This window comes from Nicotiana sylvestris, chromosome 1, assembly GCF_000393655.2.
Source record: "Nicotiana sylvestris chromosome 1, ASM39365v2, whole genome shotgun sequence".
Classification (NCBI taxonomy): Eukaryota; Viridiplantae; Streptophyta; class Magnoliopsida; order Solanales; family Solanaceae; genus Nicotiana; species Nicotiana sylvestris.
In genome coordinates this window covers 38,460,136-38,477,183 of record NC_091057.1, presented here as the reverse complement: position 1 = coordinate 38,477,183, position 17,048 = coordinate 38,460,136, and the positions used below count along the sequence as shown (strand labels likewise).

At 37.5% G+C, this 17,048-nt stretch overlaps 3 protein-coding genes across 3 annotated transcripts; 2 read left to right on the top strand and 1 right to left on the bottom strand.

Moving 5' to 3' along the window:
* Positions 1 to 395: 395 nt before the first annotated feature.
* Positions 396 to 1,145, bottom strand: LOC104215212 (uncharacterized). The gene is made up of 2 exons (XM_070146521.1): positions 1,077 to 1,145; positions 396 to 977 (listed from the first exon to the last, which is right to left on the bottom strand). The coding sequence occupies exons 1-2, from the start codon at positions 1,143 to 1,145 to the stop codon at positions 396 to 398; spliced, it is 651 nt and encodes a 216-aa protein (XP_070002622.1).
* Positions 1,146 to 4,375: 3,230 nt separating this feature from the next.
* LOC104215211 (LRR receptor-like serine/threonine-protein kinase RGI1) lies at positions 4,376 to 8,671 on the top strand. The gene is made up of 2 exons (XM_009764964.2): positions 4,376 to 7,487; positions 7,702 to 8,671. Exons 1-2 carry the CDS (start codon positions 4,589 to 4,591, stop codon positions 8,214 to 8,216), a joined length of 3,414 nt encoding a protein of 1,137 aa, XP_009763266.1. The 5' UTR covers positions 4,376 to 4,588; the 3' UTR covers positions 8,217 to 8,671.
* Positions 8,672 to 12,010: 3,339 nt separating this feature from the next.
* Positions 12,011 to 14,459, top strand: LOC138868932 (uncharacterized). The gene is made up of 3 exons (XM_070146514.1): positions 12,011 to 12,299; positions 12,396 to 12,566; positions 14,410 to 14,459. The coding sequence occupies exons 1-3, from the start codon at positions 12,011 to 12,013 to the stop codon at positions 14,457 to 14,459; spliced, it is 510 nt and encodes a 169-aa protein (XP_070002615.1).
* The last annotated feature ends 2,589 nt before the right edge of the window (positions 14,460 to 17,048 follow it).

The window sequence follows — 17,048 nt, the reverse complement described above, 5'->3', positions numbered from 1 at the left end:
ATAGCAGGAACATGAAGAACGTTGTTGAGCGTTAACACCTTGCCGGAAGTCATCTTCAGGAATATCTTCCCATAACCTTCAATCTTGGCTGTTGCATTATTTCCCATGGAAATCTCTTCTTCGGGACCAGCAGTAGAGTAAGTCGCAAATACTTCTTTGACAGCACAAACATGTCGAGTAGCTCCAGAGTCAATCTACCACTCATTCGGATTTCCAACTAGGTTGCATTCCGAAAGCATTGCACAGAGATCATTAATGTCATCATTCTTCTCCACTATGTTGGCTTGTCCCTTCTTCTTATCCTTTTTCAGGAGATGACAATCAGGGCTTTTATGACCAACTTTTTCACAGTTGTAGCAGTTGCCCTTGAATTTCTTTTTGTTCTACTCCTTAGTCTATTCAGAAAACTTCTTCCTCTTCTTACTTTTTGGAGCAATCTCCTCAATGATATTAGCTCCCATGATCGTTGAATTTCCACGAGACTTCTTCTCGGTTATTTTGTTGTCTTCCTCAATCTTTAGACGTATCACAAGATCTTCCAACTTTGTTTCTTTGCGATTGTGCTTAAGATAGTTCTTGAAATCTCTCCACGAAAGAGGCAATTTTTCAATCATTGCAGCCACTTGAAATGCTTCATTCACGAACATACCTTCAAAAATAAGGTCGTGAAAAATAAGTTGAAGCTCCTGAACTTGAGTTCCCACAGTTTTGTTGTCTATAATTTTATAGTCTAGAAACTTGGCAAACACGAACTTCTTCAAGCATGCATCTTCCGCCTTGTACTTCTTCTCAAGTGCGTCCCATAATTCTTTTGAAGTATTTATCGCACTGTACATATTGTACAAGTAATCCTCTAAAGCGCTTAAGATATAGCTTTTGCAAAGAAAATTTGTTTGCTTCCACGCCTCAACAATCATGAACTTTTCATTGTCCGGCATGTATGCAACAGATACAAGAGGCTCTTCACTAGTGAATTTCTGCATACCAAGTGTGGTAAGCGAGAAGAACACCTTTTGCTGCCATCCTTTGAAGTCGGATCCAGAACATTACCCCGATTTCTCGGCCGGAGGAACAACAGAGCGGCTTGACGAGGCTATCGTCGTTGCAGCAACAGTCACAGAAGAATTTTCGTTATCAATTGCCATTTCTCACTGTCAACAACAGAAGAGTTCAATTATTAGTAGAAATAAATTCTGAAAACAGTATGGTAACTTCAAAAGAAATTCTAAAAAATTGTATAGGAACAAATCGAGCCCACTGAATACACAGTGTGTCCCTAAGGAAATTATTCCCCTCAAGTACCCGAGGTTCTGGAATATATTCTCCCAGGATAGAACGATTTAACTTACCAGGGTATAGGTACCAAAAACGCAGATGAACATCAAACCACTCGAAAGCTGTAAAACACACTGGAATTTTTTTTTGTGCCGAAGAAGAAGAAGATAATAAGAATTTTGTAAGTAAATATTCTGGGATTTGAAGGAATATTTATAGCCAATTTGGTATTGTTTCTGAAAAGGTTTGCAACCTTTCAGAACAGACATAACTGTTGGAACAAGTTTGACACTGTTTCAGAACAGCCATATCTGTTGGAAATATTGCGGAAAAATTAAAATGGATTTAAAATAATCTGGGAAAGAAAACGGGTCGGATGGACCGGGTCGCGGGTCATGGGTTATTCCGGATTGAATTTTGTTAATTAATTAATTAAATATTTGAAAAGAATTTTGTCCAAAAAGATTAATCAATCAATCTTTGACTGAAGCCGAAGCCGAGCCGAGCGAGCGACGACGATGACGACAGTGCGAGGCTTGCCTTCTTCTTAGCTCTTTAAGAGCTAAAATCTCTATATATACACTGATACACAAAGATTTTCTTTCCTTCTACCAACGAGGGACAAAACAAAAACCCAACACTTACATACTTGTATGCATGTGCCTGCGGTGATATACACAGAATTATTTATAAGTGAAAATAATATTTATTAAAATAAAAATTAAATAGATCCTTATAATGGTAAATTGTGTAATTTTGTATATTTATATTTAATATTTTTATTTTACTTATTATCTATAAATACATTTTAATATGAAGTAAAAAAATTCAACGAAGCCATATTTAGTGACACAATTTGGGACAAGGTGTATCCGCCCCTATACACGTCTGTTATGTTTTAATAGTAACTCGAATACAGGTAACAGTTAATAAAAATACTTAAATATTTAATTAATTATATAGTTGATGTAATAAGTTGAGAAAATAATGAATGTTATCCAAAGATGGCACGCCTGTACGCATGACCTTACATGTGACCTTACTTGTTTGGTTATCATGTTATATGATTTATTCTCAGCTCGTTAAACTAAGGGAAAATACGAAAAAGAAAATATTTCTAGCTTGACATAGAATTAAAACAATAGAAAGAGTGTGGTTCACTAATATATTAGTACGAAGATCCGACTAATTTAAATTTGTATCGTATATGATCACTAAAGAATACAATCGTTTCCTATTGGAGTTTTTTCATACTATGACTCTGAGATATTAGATTATGTGGAGGGATTATATTTATCTAAAGAAGATAGAAAAGATAAAAAGTATTTTAGCAAAGACCATTTGGAAAATACTTTTATGTTTGGTAAATAATAATCCCAAACTAAATTTTTTCTTTATTCTGAAATTTGGGAGAAATAATTCTTAAAATTGTTGGGAAGCCATGTTAGGGCTATTGAATGTGTAGTACGTCAGAGGATGAGAGACCCTAATATATTTCCACCCATTGCTTCTATTTTAAGATATTCGATCCAATAATGTTATTACTTAAATAAAGAGAGAGAAAATACAATTAAATTTAATAAGTATCAAATTATAAATAAAAAATCAATGATATTTATTTATTGAAAGGCAAAGAGTGAGTAAAACACACATATCAATTATTCTTCAAAGTAAAACAGGTGTTTTTAGTTTGTGCGCCGATTTTGTGAAAAAGTTGTAGCAAATTATTTAATGCAATTTTCCTCTTTATATTGAACACTTCCTTTCAAGGTAAAAGAGACCAAATCCCATCTTGACATGGCAAGAGATAATTGGGAACCTAAGAAAAGCCAATTAAAACGTATAACTGATATCTGAAATTCTAGCCATAAATAATTAAGGACAAAATCAAGAAGCAAAAGAGTCCACGGTCTTCAACTCAGCCATAAATAAATTTAAAAATTAATTTGTGGGGAATACTAACACAAACACTGACTTGGGTTTGGCGCTAACTTCTCTCTCTCAGATTAAGTCATTACTGCACTCTCTTGTGTTTACTTATCAAACTCCAGCTGTTGTCTCTTCCCCTCTGCTCGTGACCCCATCCATGTACCTCCTTTCTTTTTACTAGTAATATGGGTAAATGGCAGCTCGATACACTAAATTTTGGGCATGCACAAGGTCGAATTACAAAAATTTATTGTACACAGTCTTATCTTTTATATCTACAAGAAGTTATTTTTATGACTTGAACATGTGACCTCATGATCCATAGCAACAACTTTATCCCTTTTTATTACTCCTTTCGTTACAAATTATATGAGGTAATTTCCTTTTTAGTCTGTTCCAAAATAAATGACACATTTCTAAATTTGAAAATAATTCAACTTAAACTCTTCATTTTACCGATTTTACCCCAAATGAGAAGCTTTTGTAGCCACACAAATGTTATGACCCCACAAAGTTTTTACTCCTTAATCTTTTAAAACCATAAATTTTAAAAGTCTTTTTTTTCTTTAACTCCTTGCCAAGTCAAACTATCTCATCTAAATTGAAACGAAGGTAATTAATATATAAATATGTATTTATTTGCGTGTATTCATATGTTTACTCACATATATATATATATATATTACGGTACCGGATACATGTAAATCCGCTGTATTTATGTAAAAGACACACGTACATATATAGAAAAGAAGGATTTTAACCCAAACGGTCAATCTTGACGATAAGCAAATATGGATTTTAGACTAGGCTTAACATTCGAGATCATTTATATTCCAGACAAACACCTACTCCTATTACCTCAGTGAATATTCAAACTATAGGTAAATTGACTTGTCCTTTTTCCAAAACCAAAACCAAACATTAAACAAAGCACTATTACAAGTGCAAAAATCTGATTAAAAAAAGAAAGAAAAAAAAAATTAATTTTGATTAAGGGTGGTGGGAATTGTAGGGATCCTAGGGGAAGATGGTGGGAGGTGCAGAAGGAGGTGCCAATCTCAAGGTATTCCTTGCTTGGTTGATTTGTTAACCATTTTCCTCTTTGTTTAATCCTCTCTTTTCCTTAATATTATGTTAATGGTTTTATTCTGCAACCATCAACAATAAAAAAAGAAGAAAAAAAAAACAACTCTTCAAGTTTTTAAACTTAACTTGAGTTTGAGTTGAAACCAAGAAAATAAAGAGAGAGAGAGTGTGTGTAGTAAGCTCCAACACAGAGATAGAGGAGAGGAGAGAAAACAAAGCAAAACCCAAGAAAAGAGTTTATAGTTGTTTTGATATGCAATTGCAAACCCGAGAAGAAAATTTTGGAAATTGAGGCAAAATGTCTATCTCTATGCCAAGCTCGAGAAGACAATCTTCTTTCAATCCCAACTCTTCTTCTTCTTTCATATTTCTTTCTCTTTCTTTCATTCTTTTCTTTGCCACCCTCTTCACTTCTTCTTCTTCTTCTTCTTCTTCTTCTTCTTCTTCTTCTTCCTCTTCTGCACCATTTTCAAGTTGGACTATTCTCGATAATAATCCATGCAAATGGTCTTTCATAACATGCAACTCCCAAGGTTTTATAACAGAAATCATTATTCAGTCTATACATCTTGAGCTTCCTTTGCCTACAAATCTTTCTTCATATAAATACCTTCAAAAACTTGTCATTTCTGATGCTAATATCACTGGTACCATACCCTTTGAAATTGGTGACTGTTCTTCACTTGTAACCATTGATTTAAGCTCAAATGATCTTGTGGGGTCCATCCCTTCAAGTATTGGATACCTTATAAACCTTCAAGATTTAATCTTGAACTCAAATCAACTCACTGGAAAAATCCCAGTTGAGCTTTCCAATTGCAAAAACCTAAAAAATCTTCTCCTTTTTGATAACAGCCTTAGTGGAACTTTACCAAGTGAACTAGGATTGTTGTTAAATCTTGAAGTTTTAAGGGCAGGAGGGAATAAAGATATTACTGGAAAAATCCCAAATGAGTTAAGTGAATGTGGGAATTTGACAGTTTTAGGTTTAGCAGATACAAGAATATCTGGTTCTTTGCCTGTTTCATTAGGTAAGCTCAAGAAACTTGAGACTCTGTCTATTTACACTACTATGTTGTCTGGTGAAATACCTCCTGATTTAGGTAATTGTTCTGAGCTTGTTAATTTGTATTTATATGAAAATAGTCTTTCTGGTTCAGTCCCATCTGAGTTAGGGAACCTTAAAAACTTAGAAAAATTGTTCCTTTGGCAGAATAATCTTGTTGGTGTTATTCCACTTGAGATTGGGAATTGTACTAAGTTGAGTATGATTGATTTGTCTTTGAACTATTTATCTGGGAGTATACCATTATCTTTTGGTAGTCTTGTTGAGTTACAAGAACTTATGCTTAGTAACAACAATATTTCTGGTTCAATACCTGCTGTTCTTTCACATGCCACAAGTCTTGTGCAATTGCAGCTTGACACAAATCAGATTTCAGGGTTGATTCCTTCTGAGTTAGGGAATTTGACTAATCTTATTGTGTTTTTTGCTTGGGATAATCAACTTGAAGGTAGTGTGCCTTTAACTTTGGCTAGTTGTAGTAACCTTCAGGCATTGGACTTGTCACATAACTCACTTACTGGTAACATTCCTCCTGGCTTGTTCCAATTGAAAAATCTTACTAAGCTGCTCTTGATTTCTAACGATATTTCGGGTTCGATACCTCAAGAAATCGGAAACTGTAGCTCATTAGTGAGGTTAAGGCTTGGAAACAATCGGATTGCTGGTGGAATTCCTAAAGAAATTGGGGGTCTTAAGAGCTTAAATTTTCTTGATTTATCCGGAAATCGACTTTCTGGATCGGTTCCTGATGAGATAGGAAGTTGCACTGAGTTGCAAATGGTAGACCTTAATAACAATATACTGGAAGGTCCCCTGCCTAATACTCTGTCTTCTCTATCGGGGATTCAAGTCTTGGACGTTTCGAATAACAGATTTGGAGGGCCTGTTCCGGCTAGTTTTGGCCGTCTTGTGTCCTTGAACAAGCTGATTCTCAGCAAGAACTCGTTCTCAGGATCGATACCTCCATCTATCGGCCTATGTTCGAGTCTCCAACTGCTTGATCTTAGCAGCAATGAGCTCTCGGGCAGCATACCAATGCAGCTAGGAAAGATTGAGTCTCTTGAAATTGCTCTCAACCTTAGTTACAATGGACTGACGGGCCCAATTCCTGCTGAAATTTCTGCACTAAGCAAGCTGTCAATACTTGATCTTTCGCACAACAAGCTTGAAGGGAACTTGAATCCACTAGCTAGGCTCGATAATCTAGTCTCGTTAAATGTATCATACAACAACTTCACTGGATATCTTCCGGACAATAAGCTCTTTCGACAGTTACCAGCATCAGACCTTGATGGAAATGAAGGGCTATGTTCATTTGGCAGGCCGTCGTGTTATCTTAGCAATATCAATGGTGTGGGAGTAGCTAAAAATGGAAATGATGAGGGAAGGTCAAAGAAGCTCAAATTAGCCATTGCATTGCTAGTAACCATGACAATAGCAATGGTGATCATGGGAACTATTGCTATCATTCGAGCACGAAGGACGATGAGAAGGGATTATGATTCCGAGATGGGAGATTCTTGGGCTTGGCAATTTACTCCATTCCAGAAGCTCAATTTTTCGGTAGAAGAAATACTGAGGTGCCTCGTGGATACTAATGTCATTGGAAAAGGGTGCTCTGGGGTTGTCTATCGCGCAGATATGAACAATGGTGAGGTTATTGCCGTGAAGAAGCTTTGGCCAACAACCATGGCTTCAACTAATGGATGCAATGATGAAAAGTGTGGAGTACGGGATTCCTTCTCTGCTGAAGTTAAGACGCTTGGTTCAATTCGGCACAAGAACATTGTCCGATTCCTAGGTTGTTGTTGGAACAGAAGTACAAGATTGCTCATGTATGATTACATGCCAAATGGGAGCTTAGGAAGTCTTCTCCATGAGAGGAGCGGTAACTCTTTGGAGTGGGAATTAAGATACCAAATATTGCTCGGAGCAGCACAAGGGCTCGCCTACTTGCACCATGACTGTGTCCCTCCAATTTTCCACAGAGACATCAAGGCCAACAACATTCTCATTGGTCTTGAGTTTGAGCCTTACATTGCAGACTTCGGCCTTGCAAAACTCGTCGATGATGGTGATTTTGGCCGGTCCTCCAATACAATTGCTGGTTCTTATGGCTACATTGCTCCCGGTAAAGATTTCCTTATTTCATGTCAAATTACAATTCAAGTCATCGTTTTCATTATTTCTAGTATTCTGAGTTCAATACGTGCTCCTAATAAACTTCTCGCTTAATTATATAAGCATTGATTGCACATTGCATTTATTAACTTTCTGAGAAGAACAACAGTAATTCTTGATGATCTCTGACCTAAGTATACTAATGTTGTTCGTTTTCTTTATAGAATATGGCTATATGATGAAGATCACTGAGAAGAGTGACGTCTACAGCTATGGAGTGGTTATGTTAGAAGTCTTGACAGGGAAGCAGCCAATCGATCCAACAATTCCAGACGGAGTCCATCTAGTGGATTGGGTAAGACTGAAAAGGGGAGGAATCGAGGTCCTCGATCCAAGTCTACACTCGAGACCAGAATCAGAGATTGAGGAAATGTTACAAGCATTAGGAGTAGCCCTATTGTGTGTAAATTCCTCTCCTGATGAAAGGCCTACAATGAAAGATGTAGCAGCAATGCTAAAGGAAATAAAACATGAAAGGGAAGATTATGCAAAGGTTGATGTTTTACTAAAGGGCTCTCCAGCAACTGATACACAAGAAAATAAGAACTCAAAGGGTGTCTTAGCAACATCTTCATCAGGAGAGAAAGCAAGAAGTTTGTATCCCAAGAGCAATAACACAAGCTTCTCTGCTTCCTCATTGCTTTATTCATCATCATCAAATGCCAAAAGTGGAGTTTAAGTGATTCACCAAAACTACATTTGCATTGAAGTTTGTCATATTAGTGTTAGTTTTAATTTCTTTCAGTTTAATAATCCTTTGTTTGGATTTTACTTTTTTTTTTTTTTGGAATTTTCTGAAGGGGAGCGTTGGCGTAATTGGTAAAGTTGCTGTCATGTGACCAAGAGGTCACCGAGTTCGAGCCGTGGAAACTACATCTTGTAGAAATGCAGGGTAAGGCTGCATATAATAAATCCTTGTGGTTCGACCCTTCCTTGAACCCCGTATAGCGGAAGCTAAGTGCACCGGGCTGCCCTTTTCTGTATAAAGAGGAGAAGAAGGTAGGTAGATATGTGTGTGACAACTTGTATGCAGGGAAACAAAAGAAGCCAATATATGCAAGTTTGGCTTTTGAGCGCTTTTAAGCTTTTGTGCAGCCACTAAAGTCAACTTATTCCTCCAGGTTTTAAGGTTCATTTGCAGCTTTCAAACAAATATTTGGGACCTACAAGAAACTAATTGGACCACTTTCTACTACATGAATAAAGTTGGATTTTAAAATGAGTATAATAAAACAAAGTGCATAGTTCAGTAGTGATTATTCATCTTTTGTTCTTGATATAGGTAGTTCAATAATAATTCTATAATAACTTCTCTTTTTCTTTTAATCCTCCAAATTCCTCTTTTCTTGATTTACTAATTAACTCCTAAGAATCACAACAACCTTTATCAACTTTGTGGATTATTAGTGGGAAAGAAAATCAAACAGGAGGGGACAGACAGTGAGGAGCAAAGCGTTCCCAACTAGCTTCCCCTTTTTTTAAGGCTGTGTTTGGTATGTTGAAAATCATTTTTCAAGATGAAAACATTTTCCATGAAAAGGGAAGAAATTATTTTCCTCACGTGTGAACATAAATCATTTTTACGACTGTCTTAACTTTTATTTCGTATGCACATAAATTAGTATTTTTTTTTCTTATAACTATTTCTACTTTTAATTCATATCGCCTATTCCAACCATCACTTAGATATTACTCCCTCCGCTCCATAATAAGTGATCAATTTACTTTTTTATTTTGGTCCAAAATAAGTGTCCATTTATATAATCAAGAAAATATTCAATTTGTTTTTTCAAAGTTATCTTTATGTAAGTATCCCTAAAAAATCATTTACTCCTCACATTTGAGAAGAGAAATAAGTGCTACTATAACTATGGTGCAACATTTAATGAAGGGTAGTTTAGTCACACTAATTATTTTCGTCTAAATTTAGTATTTCCTTAATGGTTGTACCCAAAGTAAATTGGTCACTTGTTCTGGACAGGAGGAAGTATTATTAATCTTTTAAAACTCTAAAGTTTAGCAAAATGTTAAAGTGTATTTACAGATATTACGAAATATTTTACTTTCCGTCTAGTGTAGATTTAATTGTAGAATGTCCTTTAGTTCCTTATAAATAGTAATGTATTTTTCTATTTTGAATTAATGCAATGAGTTATCATTCATTCTCTCTGTAGTTTTTTTCTCTATCTTTGGTTTTTCTAACACAAAACACTATTCGAGTTGCTATTTATTAATATTATCATTCATCTTTGATAATATATATTTTTCTGAACTTTTTTGTTTTACTCACCAACCAAACCAAACAGTAGAAAATAGTTTCCGGAAGAACATTTCATACAAAATGACTTCCATTCGTTAACAATACACCCAAATTTAATAATTTTCAAGCAATAGCACACGCCCTAATTTAATGATTTTCAAGCGATAACACAAAAACATATGGAATAAGTATATTTGGTAATTACATTTTTGTTTTCCTAGTTTGTTACGTACTTGGGGAAAAGTATCCTCCATTTACATGAAATATGGGGCTTATTCTTAATTATGAAAATGATTCCCTTTCCTAATTTGGACAACAATATGGTCAAATTTGAGTACTGAAACCCAAAGCAATCAATCATAGAAAATTCTCAAATACTGAAAAGTAGAGTCCGGAACCAATTGTGGTTCTTTTGGACTCAAAATACATAAATAGATGGGAAAAAAGTTACATTTTTATATATAGCGCCACAATACCTAGCGCTATACATTAATAATAACGGCACCGTTAATGTATAGCGCCAGGTATTGTGGCGCTATACTGTAAAATCTGACACGCCTAGGTATAACGCCACAATACCTGGCGCTATACATACATTTTATATATAGCGCCAGGTATTATGACGCTATACTCCTTTTTCCTGGCCCCACCAACAATTCCTGACTTCAATAATTCAAAAGCATATAGTGCCAACTTTTTGGGCGCTATATATAAAAAAAAAATTCTCAGCTAGCCATTTCCTATATAAAGAGGTTAGGATTGTATAGAAATTCATTTAAATTTTTTTTAACTCTTGTTGAAACGTTTATTGTTGTTAAATTCTCCAACATTTTTTCATTATGTCTGAAGAACGTAGAATAAGAGTTTCATTATATTGGGGGGGGGGGGTGAGGTTGTGATGGAGAATAACTCCGTGGGCTACAGTTTACCTGCTCAGTGTCATGTTAAATTGCCACTTAAAATAGAGTACGATAAATTGATATCGTTGTTATGCAAAAAATGAGTGTGAGGAAACGTTCAGTGATACTTAAAGTAACTGGAAGATATTCGTATTCCGTCACTCCGCAAGGGGTTGCTTTTTACTCGGAGTTTAACATCGACGATGATGAAACTTTGAGTGATTTTCTGAGGATTCCGGATGAATGCCGGGAATTTCTTGTAATCACAATGTTGGAGATGTACGTGAAGGTTGAAGCCGTTCCAAAAAACGAGGTTGTGCGTAGTAGAGATAACCCCCAGTCATCGGGTGATTATTCTGGAGCAGTTTTTGCCGGACAGGTTCCGGATGAAAGAGTTTTCCTTGATTTAAACTTATCACCGCCGGAGAATGAGCAGCGAGAAAATAATTTATACCCTGCTTTCTATAATTCACAAGACGAGTGGTAAACTTCAATTTTTATTTGTGTTAATTATGTATATTTTTGGCGTATTGAATTTGTATTAAAGCTCATATATTTAATAGGGGGTACCGGCCGAATATGAATTTTACAAGTGGCCAATCCAGTAGTCATCACCTAATTGAAAACGTCCATCATGGAATTTCATCATAGTACGACTTGTAAGTGAAGTGATATAGCCATATGGAAAGCATTTATTAATTCAGTAGCTTATATTTTTGTTGGTTGTGCAGTGAAAACAAGCAAGTTGAACCACCCGTACTCACTTAATTGACCGAAAACGATGTATTACATCGAGATCTGACAGATGCACAGAGTGAGGAACAGAACAGTAATTACGATAACAATGCCGATGAATCCAGAGACGAGACACCCTTTTTTCGTGAGGATGATGATGAGCAAGATGAGGAGGAAGGACCTGATTTGAAGAGAGACCCCCCTAGACGAAGAGTGTACTAGTCCGAAGTGTCGTTTCATTCAAGGGAGATTCCTTACATTGATAACTTGCCAACCGTGCCGGATGTGGATGCTCTCACAAGGGATTTTGATGAAATCTGAACAACAATGTGGGATGAGTCTAGACCAACGGTACTTGCAAAGGGGATGCTTTTTCCCGATAAAGCGCGCTTAATCAGGGCTTGTAAAATAAACAACGTAAAAGAGTGTTGTGAGATGCAGGTATGGGAGTCAAGTCCGATGGTATACAAGGTTGTTTGCCGCAGGTGGTTTTGGCCATGTAATTGGATGTTGCGTGCGACCAAGAAGAAGACAGGTATGTGGAAAGTGGGTAAATACATTCCCACCCACACATGCGAAATGGACACATTCAACGGGAATCACTTCAACTTGGATATTGACTTGATTTCTCTTGTACTTATTCTGCACCTCAAAGTGTCCATAAAGTATACAATCAAAGAGTGCATTACATCAGTCCACCAGGAATATGGCCATACCATTGCGAAAAGAAAGGCATTTCTCGGGCGCAAACGAGCATTTGAAATTGTGTACGGTAATTGGGATAAGTCATTTGCATCTCTACCAAAGTACATTTCCGCACTGCAGCACTTTAACCCCGAGACAGTTGTTGAATGGAAGCTTGAGCAGAGTTCGGGAACACCAGAATACATATTCAATTACGTATTCTGGGCGTTTAAGCCAGCAATTGATGGTTTTTCGCATTGTCGGCCCGTAATATCCATAGACGGAACTCATGTCTATGGAAAGTACGATATCAAGATATTGATAACCGTGACAGTGGATGCTAATGGACAGATATTTCCTCTAGCTTTTGCTGTTTATGGCAATGAAAGCACGGAGACGTGGACGCTATTTTTGAACCACCTGAAAGAGCATGTTGTCAAACAGCGTTCAGGTATTTGTCTAATATTTGATTGGCACGGTGGTATATTAAGTTCTGTAGAGAACTTGCCTGCATGGCAAGGAACCTTATGCATACCACCGTTACTGTGTGAGGCACTTTAAGGCCAATTTCCAGAAGGCACATCCCAATAAGGATCTACATGATTTGATGTGGGTGGCAACAACAAACCACCAACAACATAAATTCCGGAGGCATATGGATTCTATCAGGCAAGAAGACGAGGCAACCTATCATTGGTTAATGCGACATGACCCTGAAAAGTGGACGTTGCATGCGGATGGTGGCAGACGATGGGGAATTCTTACTACAAACGTGTCAGAGTCCTTCAACGGGTTATTGAAGTCGGTAAGATGATTGCACATCACAGCCATGGTGCGGATGTCGTTCAAGCAGATGGCGGAGAGGTTTGTTGAACGGTCTGCAGTTGCAACGGAATTGATGGAGAGGGGTGTTGAATTTATGCCAGTGCCAATGCAGAGATTTGAGAAATACAGACGGCGAGCACATTAACATTCATTTTTGCAGTATGATAACGAAAGAGGTGTTTTTGAAGTTCGCACCGCTATCCATAATAATCGGGGTAATAATGTACATACCCTAAATGAATTAGCAAGGTTATGCTCCTGTGGAAAATGGTCCATCTGCCGCATGAATTGCTCACATGCCATCAAGTGTTTTCAACGTGTTGGTTATGCGGAGACCAGCTATGTTGATCAACAATATAGTGTTTCCAAGTACCTAAACACATATAGTGGTCAGTTGCAGCCAGTGGGTGCTGAGCATTATTGGCCTCCGGAACCATTTAAAATGGTGTGTAACAAGTCCTATTTGCGTAAAAGACAGGTGCAGAAGAGAACGCGTATACGGAACCAAATGGATGTTAATGACACCGTTTATGCGAGCAAATGTGGTATATGCTCGCAAACAGGACACGACCGTCGTAAATGTCCTTCAGCTGGTTTGGGTGGCAAAACTAATCAAGCTCGTGGTGGGTGTTCTTCTAGTGTACCTAACTACCCATGAGTTGATGTTGTAATAATTAGTTGTTATGTCTATGTTGCAAGATTTATGAAATAAAATTATGCTTGTTAACTATGATTTGTACTTTCCCATTTTACCTATTTAAATAATAATTTAATAAAATTATCTGTATATTTATTATGTGTGTGTTGTCTTGTCGAACTGAAAAAGCTGACCAGCTGACATAAAGTTGTCTTGTCAACATCATGATATTTAACACGCAAAGTATAGCACCATTAGATAATACGTTATGTGTGTGTTGTCATGTCGAACTGAAAAAGTTGATCAGCTGACATAAAGTTGTCTTGTCAACATCATGATATTTAACACGTAAAGTATAGCGCCATTAGATAGTACGTTATGTGTGTGTTGTCTTGTTGGACTGAAAAAGCTGACCAGCTAACATAAAGTTGTCTTGTCAACATCATGATATTTAACACGCAAAATATAACGCCATTAGATAGTACGTTATGTGTGTGTTATCTTGTTGAACTGAAAAAGCTGACCAACTGACATAAAGTTGTCTTGTCAACACCATGATATTTAACACGCAAAATATAGCGCCATTAGATAGTACGTTATGTGTGTGTTGTCTTGTCGAACTTAAAAAACTGACCAGCTGTCATAAAATTGTCTTGTCAACATCATGATATTTAACACGCAAAGTATAGCACCATTAGATAGTACGTTATGTGTGTGTTGTCTCGCCTATAAATAACGGGCTCATTGTAGTTATTTTGTGTGCTCAAAATTTACTAAAAGCAAATATTTTATTAAAAGTAAGGTTTTTTTTTACTAAAAACAAATATTACAGAAATGGCTCAACCTCTTCGTCCACCAAAGTGCAACTGTGGAAAAGCATGATTGATGAAAAATTGTTGGGACGGTGGTGAAGTTGGACGCCACTACTGGCACTGTATGAACCAGTTTTACAAGGTTCCCGGCGAGCCTATTTGTGATTTTCAGGAATGGGTTGATGAACCATGTTATCAAGAATGTTACAGAGAACAACTGTAGTTTCTTCATAATATGTGTTTAAGACAACGGGAATATGAAAAAGAAAGCAATAGAATTAGTGAAGACTTGAGGGCGAACCTGAAGGAGGTGAGAGAAGAAAAATGGAAAATGCAATGGAATTGTGAAGCACAAAAGGAACGTAAAAAAAAATATAAACTGGAACTTGCGGAGGTGAAGGCGAAACTGAAAGAGGTAGAAGAAGAAAAAGAACAACTGGAAGAACGATTTAAGTGGTTGGAGCGGAGAATAAATAGCAACCGGGGCTAAACATTGGCATGTATGTGTTTAGTGTATTTTTCATATTTCATGTATTTTTATTATGTTGGCCTGCTATGTTTGTGTTTGTGATTGTGTTTGTGCTGTAGTAATTTTTTCCTTGTTTGTTGTACTAAATTTTATTTTAATTGAAGTAGAAGTTAAGTTTAAGTGTTTGTGTTGTACTAAATTTTATTTAAATTGAAGTGGAAGTTAAGTTTAAGTGCTTGTGTTGTACTAAATTTTATTTTATTAAACTATCAAACGAATGGAGAACTAAAAAAAGTAATGCGCATATTCAATTAAATATTGTTGTTAATGTATACAAAAATATTATTTACACCATGTCAATGTGTCCCGCATCCGGTATGTCTCAATGCAGCCGCTGGCCTGAGGCGCATCCCCTCCCGCCCGGGTACGCTATCAGGATCATCATCATCAAGTCGTCTCCTTATAGCCGGATGCGGCACAGGATGATATGTATCGGTGGTGCTGTCAGCTCCAGTAGAAGGTTACATAATAATATGAAACTTAGTATAGAAAACTACATAACAATTCACAACAATTTATATTGTCTTACCATCATCGTCTCTAGATCCTGAATGTAGTCATCTGCCGCTGCATCGCATGAAGCCTTAAAAAGGAAATTAATAAAGTTAAAGAAAATAAATAAGTTACAGTTAAAACAAATTCAAATTCAATACTAATAAACTCATACCTGCGCATGTGATGTGGAGCCATAACTCAGTCGGCGCCCACTATAAAAATCTCGGGTCGGTCGATCCTCAACAGTGGTAGACGGGCCTGGGAAGTATCTACCCCAATCCACTCCTTGAATATCCGAGCCCGTGATCAATAATTGATCCGATGGGGTCACCTGCGATGGCACTAGAGTGTGATAAATTCCAAGGCTGTAAGATGGCATGTATGTCTCATGCATGCCACCTGCCATATCAGCAGCAACATCATCAGCAGAAGCCTCAACGCCCCCTTGTTGGGGACCACCTCCTCTCCGCCCACGACCACGTCGTCCGGCACCACCAGCTCGTCGGCCACCACCAGCTCGTCGACCACCACCAGCTCGTGGGATACCACGACCTCGATGGTACTGCGCTGGGTCCATATAATCAGCCTCGTATGCCAAATGCTGATCCGATCGGGCTCGCTGCAGTGTCTGGGCAGCCACATCCATGAATCGACGACTATACTCCTGCATGGCCACAGGATCATGGAAATAACTCTGCATCTGCTGCCCCATATGATAGACGGTATGCAATCCAATCGCCTGCACAAAGTAAAAAATATAAACTACATATTTGGCACTAAATTACAGGTATATAACTAATAATAACAGAAAACATACCAGGGCCTCATGTCTCTCGGAGTATGGGACATACCGACCGTGTGCCTGATGAACTGAGTTCCTGATAAAAAGTCGGGAAATAGTACGGTACCATGCCATATAACGTTGAATAGGAAAGTGCTGCGGAGGTGGGGTCAAGTCCCCTCGCCTGTCCCAAGTACCCAGCTGCTTGTTAAGCCGTGCCATAAATGTGTCGTCCGCCCTGGATCGATCATCCCTCTCATAATGTAAAGCATGCCATGCAGGCAGAGTCGGTATAGATTGCGGCAGGCGAAACTGACGAAATACCTGCTCGGAGGCATGGTGCTCGACAATATCGAGGCATATGAGCGGGACAGAAGCCCTCAAAATATGTTGGCCAAACGTGCAATTTGCTGGCAAGGTACCTATCACCTTATCGCTGTACAACGTCCAGATGAACTATCAAATAAGAACACAAACCGTCAGTATGCACAACACTAAGTTAATCTATAACAAGTAAGTTTAGTTAGATATTCACCTGTGCGTCCTCCAGCAGATCCAACACATCTCTGTAGAGGGAGAGATTATGATGGACATCATACTCTCGTGCAAGAGTACGACGCATAACCCACCTAAAGGCTAGAGGGAGTTGCGGAATTTCTACATTAGCCAGTAGCTGTGGTAGAGGTGGCTGATACTGCAGAAATCGCTCCCAGACCTAAACCTAACATACAAAGTTGACGTAAAGTATAAGATTAACTATAACTAGGTAGAATTGTAACTAATGGACATATTATTTGAATATGTTGTCATTTGTAGAAGCGGCAGAAAGCCACCAATGTCTCTCTGTGTGCCGA